Here is a 9,437-nt window from a genome sequence, read left to right on the forward strand (position 1 = left end):
CAATGCCTAGGTCCCCTCATTGGCAGGCACAAGTGATGCTGGGGGAGGACAAGACAGGGCAGGCAACTTGTGTCCAATGTAAAATCAACCAGAACCGCAACAGTCCCAGGAAGCAAGAGGGGTGACTGGACTCCTAAGAATTTGACCTAGCTTCTCCTCCTTCCAGCCTAACATTTATTTTTATGACCATGAAGAAGGGCTTGCAACATCTCCCTGGGGTTGAAGTTCATTGCTATGATTAAATACACGTGTCCTGAGCTTCCCTCACACCAGTCCCCTGCACCTGGTAGATGTGGTTTTTCTGCTACTGGGCCACTGATCTGGGACTCCTGTGGGCTCCTGAAAGCCACACACAAAACTTATCCGGAGCTTGTCCTCCCATATCCGCAGGAAGCAGTGGTTTGAGGAAGCCATGTTGCACCATCAGGTGCCCTGTCAGAACTTAACCAACCTACACTTTGGCTGGGCTGAATATTCGTGGCAGGGGTCCCAAGTTTTGACCACCCAGGTTCTAAGATAATGGGGTTCCTAATGAATCTACACTGGTCTGTGTCTTTCTTAGTACTTTTCCATAGACCCAAGCCCCAACATTTATTTCCCAGCCTGTAAGACAAGGTCTGAGTGATAAGGGGTGGAAGTGGCTAATGGCCTGACAGTTACAAGATTTACAAGATATATAGCAGCTTAGCTAGAAAGCATAGCCATCAGGAAGTGATGACTTCCTGAGTCTTAATTTTCTCATTAGTCAAACAATTTTAGAATTCCATCCAACCAGTGGAATACTGGTAAATGTTTAACCGGCTCTTCAGAAAACAAAACAAAACAAAATAAAACAAAATCCTGATGTAGGTGTTAGCCAATTCCAGTGATGTAAATGTTCCCAACATGGCTGATTTCAAACTACCAACATGACATCGACCAGCTCAAAAAATGAAATGTAAAGTCGGTTAGACCTGGTAGTAGCCAATTTCAGCACAACATTGCATTCAATTCTCTCCCTGTTTGGCAAGCCCTGAAGCCAAGTCAATGTAACACATCATCCCAAGTTAGAGGGTCCCAGGTGAGGAGGAAAGGGGGTTTCTGGGTCCATTGATCACTGGGTGTAATACTGAGGAGGCCTGAACTGTGAGAGATGGGATGACTTTTCACCTGTTGTTTCAAGTTCAAGAGGTTCATCATCGTCCATGGTGCCAGGTCCCTCTCGGGGGCTGCTGCCAGTTTCTTGCCACCTTTCTACTGCTTCCCTAAGAAGCACACCTGTCCATTCACCCCTGTCTCAAACTTTGTGCACTCTGCCCTCACACAGACAAATCCCAGGGGGCCTGTAGTTATCCTTCCATCCCAGCAAGCCCGGGGGAGAGTGGGCTTTGGTGGGAATTGGACATGCATGAATTTGACCCCAACTCTGTCTGGGACAGGTAACTACTTCCTGGGATCATCAGGGAGAATGGTATAGCTCTATTCCTGGGAGCTCTGTCCAAAAGATGCCCATCCACCTGAGACTTTGTGACTTAGGAGCCCCTTCCATTTCCTCTTCAACATTCCATGACCTCATGCAGTGATTGTGATCCATGTGAGCGGACGCGGCAACAGCAAGCCTGCCACCTTGTTGGTGGCTCTGGCAGTTGTCTTTTCTCATATGTCCACTGGGGCCAAGCCCAGGCTTGGCTGTCAGTGTGCACGTGCTGGGGGGTGGGGGGCTCTCAGAGGTGTTGTATTTCCCTCTAAGTCAGGACCAAACCCAAGCCCCTTAATCAGGTGACCGTGAAGAGCTGCCACCATGTTCTTCTCTCAAGGTGGTTGTACTTCAGGTACGAAATATTTCAGTGATGGGTGAAGTCTGTTTTCTTCTGTGTAGTTCTTCTTCCTTTTTTCTTTCCCCCTTGGGAGAGTGTCCTCAACCTTGGAGTAGAAGATCAAAAGCAAAGTACAACAAACTTACATTCTATCACTACAGTTTGTTGCAGCCAAACCATTATCGAATTCAAACTACTGGGCTGCCTAAGTTGAAACCACTCAACCATCATTCCCACGCTTGGCTGTTTTCACATGTCTTGGAGTTGAAGTTCACTTGCAGTTTACTGTCAAGAGAATCTGGAGGCGTGTTTGTTCCTTCTTGATAAGCTTTCAGCACATCAACTGTCAGGTCAGTGACTGGAGGGCTTGGGGACATGAAAATCCCTCTTTGCCACTCAGAAGAATGATGAAGATGTAGGAATTTGTATAGGGAAAACATAGAAACTTGCATCAAAAGAAATACATAAATCTGAGATGCTACTGATTCCTTCAGGCATTTATTCTGAAAAATATTTGTGAAGCATCTACTATGGTACAAGGCAATAAAATAGGCACCATTTTAGAGAGGGGATGTAGACATTAAGACATGAACCTTTCACGGCATATTATAGATATAGGATAGAATTTGATAGGGCTACCCTTAGAGTGTTTGTGTCCTGGACAAATATTTTTGGCAGAGCTTTTGTTCCTATAAACAATTTAAGTCACCCTACACAGCATGGTAACCATTTTAGTGGCTCAATCTCATGTGGTTCCTTGAAAGAAATATCAAATAGGATGGGGGAGTGATCAACTTCTAGGATCATTTGGTAGGCATGAGTCCTGGAGACCGTGGATCATCTGGTCAACCCCACACTGGTGAAAGTGTCCTTAAAGGAGAGAAATGGGAACTAGAGAGTATTTGGTCTTGGTCTAAACTCTGGGTGGTCTGCCTAGATAGGATCATGTCGTCTCAGGCACAAAGGGCGAATTAAGACATTTTGGAGGAAGGCACTCCAAATAGCCACTGGGCAAAGGCACCACTCACTTGTGTCTAAAGGCAATACTGGAAATTGATAAGAGTCGTATTGGAGATTCTCTGGGAGTTCAAGGGAGGGTGAGGTTTCTTCATGCTGGGGAGCATTCAGTCTGGGGGAAGTCATTTCCGGGAATGCAGGATCAAGGAAGACAGCAGAGCCCATGGTAGGTTTGGGGAATAAAGGGTACAAAGAGTGGTAGAGAAATGGGAGGTCACAAGGACCAAAGAAATTTCAGGGATGGATTCAAATGTGATTAAAAGGCAATAGGGAGCCACTGAAGATTTTTGAACAGGATTTAATCAGAGCTTTTCTTTATAATGGTAAACAGCAATATATTTTTTTGCATGACTTATTTCTGGAGAAATGAAAATGTTCAAGGACCATAATTTTAAAATTGTATATCTTTTCAAAAATCATGAAATATAATATCTGCAACTTCTTTATATATATCATTATTTTTAAATTTTCACTATTACTGCAGGGTTATCTTTTTAAAAAATGTTTTTATTTTGAAATGATTTTAGATTACAAAAGAGTTAGAAAAATAGTCATGTTCCCATATATTCTTACCTAGCTTCCCCTTATGATAACATCTTATACAGCTATAGAAAAATTATCAAAACTAAGAAACTAACATTGGTACAATGCTATTAACTAAACTACAGACTGTATTTATATTTTACCAGTTTTTCCACTAATGTCCATTCTTTGTTCCAGGATCCAATCCAGGATTCCACATTATGTTGCTAACCATGCCTCCGTTAGTCTCTTCCAATCTATGATATTGATCTTCAGTCTTTGTCTTTCATGACCTTTACACGTTTAAAGTGTATTGGTCAGATATTTTGTAGAATGTCCCTCAATTTTGGCTTGTCTGATGTCTTGTCATGATCATTGGGAAGAGCACCAGAGTTGATGGGCCCTTCTCAGTGCATATCAGGGATACATAATAAGTATTACATTGATCACTTGGTCAAGGTATTTGCCAGGTTTCTCTACTGTAAAGTTACTATTTTCCCCTTTGTAATTAATCCATATTTTGGAGAAGATGCTTTAAGACCATGTAAATACCTTATATCTGCTTAAATTTTGCCCACTAATTTTAGCGTCCATTGATGGATCTTGCCTCAATGTTTATGACTGTGTGTTCTGATGGTGATTTTCTAATTCCTACAATACTTCTACATTTGTTAATTGGAATTTTTCTGTAAGAGAGAGTGGTGTCTTTCCCCCATTTATTTGTTTATTCAATTGTATATATTAATAGGGGCTCATGGATTTTCATTTTATTCTTTGGGCTACAATATAATACTATTATTTATTTTGCTCTTCATGTTCCAGCTTTGGCTATGAGAATTCCTTCAAGTTGGGTCCTGTGCCTTTTTTTTTTTTTTTTAACAGAGCCATCCTGCCACCTGTTGGCAGCTCAGCTCGATCGAACCGCTGTTGTTCAGAGCACAAACTCTTGAGTGAGCTCTTAACCAACTGAACCACTNTATATTTATATTATTATGCAACCATCACCATCATCTCTCTCCAGGCACATTGTACTTCATGAAATTATTTCACGTCTTCATTTTTAAAATGTTCACTTTAAGGCAACTATGCAGAAGTAAGTTCATCTATTTAGGGGCTGATGAGGTCCAGACAGACATGGTTTCTTAGGGTTACCTACAGCCACAGGGAACACAGTCCCCTTGGCCAGCATCTGATGCATGGCCCTCCTCTGAGAAGTCACTTCTGGAGGAGAAGGGCCCCCAGACTCATTGCAGAAAGCCTGGAGGTCAGCCTGGGCTGGGGCAGGGGCCTCTGGCTTATCTCGTGTGGTTTCTGAGCCACCAGATGTGGTGGTAGGAACCAGCAGCTCAGGGCACAGTACCATCTCCTGGAGGTAGTAGTTCTCTTGTAGCAGCTCCATCAGGCTCAGCACACCTTGCTCCATGATACAATTGTCTGCCAGCTCCAGGGTGATTACAGTTGTGTTGGACTTCAGTCCCAAGCGGAGAGGGAGAAAGACAGAGGTGGTTGGTGACCTTGTCAGCTCGCTGCCCTTGCCCAGAACCTATCCCCTCTCTTGGACATCCCAGCCATGTCAGAGGATACAGAGATGCAGTCTAGCAATTCTGAAGGAGTGGATAGGAGCAGGAGAATAGCGCAGGAGATGAGCTGTCCCACGGATGGCTAGGACAATATGCTTGTATTTTAAATTTCTATTTTATATGCATATTTGCTAGGACAATATGCTTATGCAGGACACCTCCACCAAAAGGGGCACTGCAGGGGACATTAAAACAAAGCCCTGAAAAGTAAGAGATACAAGGAGGAGCAGAACAGATTTTAACTGTTTAACCTTGAGGAGAGAGGCCTGTGACCTACTCCCAGATGAAGAAGAACTTGATACCTTTATTAAGGATATTTAAGCATAAGGCTTGAAGCAGAAAGTATTTGTGGTGCCTGCATCCCTCAACAGCCTTTCTTCTAGTTGAGGCTTCACGCTTACCTGGTATCCTCTTTTAGTTAGGACATTGCTTCAAGGCTGTTTGGAAGGAGCTGGACTTAAATCTTAAATAAATATCTATATCCAAGCTAGTGTGCATTGCCACAGGGAGGAAACGACTGGCATTAAAGCATGAGGAACTGGGGTCGGCCCTACGCAGAACTTGTATTCTTCTCTTCCCCATCTCATTCCCAGTACAGAAAAGCACAGAGAACAGATACATCTTTGGGTGTGAGCACTTTCAAAGCACACCAAGTAGTGAGAGGACTAGCAAGCGGTAAGGAGCTCTAGCTCCAGGGAAAAGGAGAATGTGACAGTTCGAGTTACTACAATGCACGATGGTCCACGTAGGGCCTTCATGAAATGTCTTCTGGCCTCGGCTCTCTCGGGTGGGCAAAATTCCATGATGCTAAAGGCAAGGAAGAGAGCTCAGATGGCCTCCCAGTCTAGGCGTCATTTAGCAGTGCCCAGAAACAGGAGTTTAATGACCACTCCTAGAGTCATCCTGGGGACCAGCACAGTGTGTGGTACAGCAGGTGGCCCGATCACCAAGTCCACATTCGTCTTACATGGGTGAGTATCTGTTGGTCACCCTCTGTGCTGACTGCTGGGGAAATAAGATAAACAGAGAACATCACTGCTCTCCAGGGGCCTGCACTCCACCAAGTGCAAGGGCATGGAGATAGGTGGGTGAGGAACAGACATGAAGAAATGTGAAATATGATCCCTACTATCAGGGCGCTTTTCATCTAAGCCAGGGAAACACAACATGTGAAAAGTTAAACAGTACAAAAGATAAATAAAACGTCAGTCCACCAGAGTGTCACACTGACTAATTGTCAGATGAGTGGTACAGAGAATCAAGGAAGAAAAAGCTCCCCCCAGACAGAAAATGCTGTCACCAGAAACACGTGGCTCACGTCCTGAGTGGATGTCGTTATTATCCACTTTTTTCCCATGAACCTCAGAAGGTAATGGGGTATTCCTAACATTTCATTAATCAGTCTTTCAACGCTCAATAAACTTCAAGATGGCTTTGTTCCTTCTCTGTTCTTCCCTTCCTTTCCCCCCCCTCCTCAGAAGCAACACAATCTCACATTTTAAGTAACATCTTAACAGGCATGTGCTAAATGCAAATGCTGTTATATTTCCAGAAATGAGTGAATGCTCTTTTTATTTTAACCAAACTTTCTCTTTACTGTCCCAAGTGAACAAACAATGTAGTGCTGACACACAGTTGTTAAATTTTCTGTTTTCTTGGGATGGGAGTCAGTTCTGTATACAATCAATTATCATTATATAAAGCTATGACGAATTCAAGGTCAAGTCCTTGTTCACTCATGCCAAGCCGAGAGAGAGAAAGACAGAACGTTATTCCTATGGGAAAACATGATCCACTCTACAGTGTGATCCTTAAGAATTATAGCATTGCAAAAGGCAGACACTGGATGGAACGGCTCGATAGTGAACCCATTTATAGCAAAGGTGAGCTTTGGAATTGAAACCCAGGCTGAGATTTTCTATTGTGCTCTTGCATGAGCAGCCTGCCCAGCCATTTTTCCGGGCCCACAGGCTGGTGCCTTTGCTTCCTGAATAAGAAAAAGCATAGATTTCCAAGGCCCAGGTCTCTAGCAGCCTCCTTCCCGGAACTGAATGGGGAGTCCACACCTGTTGGGGAAATCAACTGACAGTCAAGCACAGCCTAGGGCAGGGTGGGCATAAAGGGTGCAATTTTGGGTGCTATGGGGGTCTCTCGGACTCTTGGGCCCACCACCCTGTCAACCCCCCACCTGTGCCAGGCTTGGTGTGCCCCCACTGGCACGCTTACCACCAGGGCTATAGCAATGGCCTTGGTACCATTGGGTCCCAGCCCGTGGTGGTTGAGGTTCATGTAGGACTCCTCCATGTTCCGGAGAAAATAAGAGACGGGCATGACGCCCAACAGTTTGCAGGCCTCCACNAAAAAAAATCAATCAAGATATTATTTACTTAGTTACTGAGCTTTTTGGCGCCCTTTAAATTGTGCGACTGAGGTGAATGCCTCTCTTATCTTACCCTAGCTGTGGCCCTGCTAAGCAGTCTAAAAGATTTCTGGGAAATAAATGACATAGAGACTTATCCCCAAATTTCTCCTTTGAACTCTTAGTAATCTTTGTATCTCTAGTACCTAAACAGTGCTTGGTACATAGCAGGTGCTCAATAAAATGCTGAATGAATGAATGAATGCAACCACTAAAACACAAATACTTCTTTGGCTGTGTCTGGTACCAGTGCAATAAAATGACATAATAATAGTCAATGTATAAAATTAAGTAATTTTAGAATTTGGCAACTCAGGAAACATGTTAGCTATTATTTGTTCAAATACTGTTGCTTATCCATTCTCTTCTCCTTCTGGAACTTCTATTAATTATATTAGGTCTATTTATTTTTTTATATTGTTTTATCTTTTATATTCTCTATATCTTTATCTTCTATACTGCAAGATATACAAAATATCCTTTTATCTTTTTTCCAGGTCACTAATTTTATTCACCTGTATCTAATTTGCTGTTGAATTTATCCATTCAGTCTTTAATTCCAATTATTATATATTTTTCATTTCTAAAATTTCTATTTTAGGGGGGCAATCTTTTAAAAAATAGTGATTTGTTCTTGTATGTTTTTATTTTTGTTTTCTTAATCATATTAAATATAGTTTATAGTTGGGTGCAAGATGTCTGTTTGCTGGCAGTATAATAGTGCTCCTATGCTATTTAGAGGATAAATTATATGGTTACTCAATGTATAGTATCTGATAATACTATTTTCTGAAGTTCTTGAGAGCCTGATGCTGCCACTTGTTGCATCTGATAGCTCTCATGGTGTTTTGTTTCCTTGTTTTGCCATTTTGGTTTGTGAGCCCATTTTTTGGCAGAGCTTTATCTGTGGGAATCCCAAGCAGCATGGAGCTTGGGTCGAGGGGTTGTTCCTCCAAAGAGGTTTTATGTTTGTTTCTGTTGCATGCTGCAAGGTATTGCCAGGCTAGGATCACTTTTAAGGTTAATTTCTTGCCTTCAGGGTTCCAGGACCCTGCAGACAGTATGAATTCAAACCACAAACCTGAGTTAGGGCAGGTCTGTGGCTACTAGAATTCTCAAGTGACTTTTATTTCTGTGAGACAGATAATAAACTAATTAAAAATAGGTATTCAATAGGGGGTCAGTCAGTAATAAATACCATTAAGGAAAAACAAGCAGGGAAGCAGGATAGAGAGTAATGGTGATGAAGAGGGGCTGCTTCGACAGGGTGGTCCGAGAAAAGCTGACATCCCTAAGGAGATGACATTTAAGAAGAGGCATGAATGAAGTGAGAGAGTGAATCCTGCAGAGATATCTGGGGGAAGGGACTTTAAAGCAGAGGAAGGGATGTTGCATATTGAATCAGAAGTTGCTTGTCCAGGAAAGCTGGAAGCCAGTGCAGCTGTGGAGAAGGGGCAAGGATGACCGGAAAGGTTTAGCAGGGTGTAGACGCAGTGTCTGTCTCTGAAATCAGAAAGGCTTGGTCCGGTTCAGTTAGACCCTGATTCTCTCTGCCCTTCTCCTTTTCATTTCCAGTGGACTCTCTCTCCTGTTCCGTGGGCTTACCTGAAAGCTGAAGTTTCAAGAGCGAAGAGGCATTTCTTTGGAGAAAGTTTGAGATGATTCTGGCCCCCTCCAAACCAAGAGCATTGTCAGAAATATTCTAAAAGGCAAAAACACACTTAATGTATGTACAAATCCCACCAAAAGTCCCTCGTTAACAAATGATGTCAGGGTGGTGCTGACTTGAGGCCTATACTGAGGGAGTAGGGTCTGGGTGGGGAGGGGGGGGGCTGGGGTGAAAGGATGGGAAGGATTAGAGTGATGCAAAAGAGAGAAGGAAGACAGGAATTCTGCTTTTCTAATGCCTGACTGGAGGCCCTCAGGCTGGTCTCAGCTTCAGTGATATTCCACGTCCCCAATTTAGCCCTGGTACTTTAGATAAGCACATTGTGACTTTTTTTTTTCATTTGAAACCCAAGGCAGCTTTATTTGAAGAGTTTGGCATAAAACAATTAGAAAATGAGTTTAGAGTAAATCCTCATTGCAAATTCCACTCATTGA

The 9,437-nt window shown here is 43.0% G+C and overlaps 2 protein-coding genes across 2 annotated transcripts in view; one reads left to right on the plus strand and one right to left on the minus strand.

The window, feature by feature from the left end:
• ANGEL1 (angel homolog 1) overlaps positions 1–9,437 on the plus strand; it is an 82,191-nt gene that overhangs the window by 36,837 nt on the left and 35,917 nt on the right. The window lies entirely within an intron of this gene.
• LRRC74A (leucine rich repeat containing 74A) overlaps positions 1–9,437 on the minus strand; it is a 45,172-nt gene that overhangs the window by 27,495 nt on the left and 8,240 nt on the right. Inside the window, 3 exon segments of the mRNA XM_019640288.1 lie at positions 2,825–2,925; positions 4,451–4,803; positions 7,142–7,267. Coding sequence (XP_019495833.1) covers positions 2,825–2,925; positions 4,451–4,803; positions 7,142–7,267 — 580 coding nt within the window.

Source organism: Hipposideros armiger, unplaced genomic scaffold, assembly GCF_001890085.2.
Source record: "Hipposideros armiger isolate ML-2016 unplaced genomic scaffold, ASM189008v1 scaffold_49, whole genome shotgun sequence".
NCBI classification, from domain to species: domain Eukaryota; kingdom Metazoa; phylum Chordata; class Mammalia; order Chiroptera; family Hipposideridae; genus Hipposideros; species Hipposideros armiger.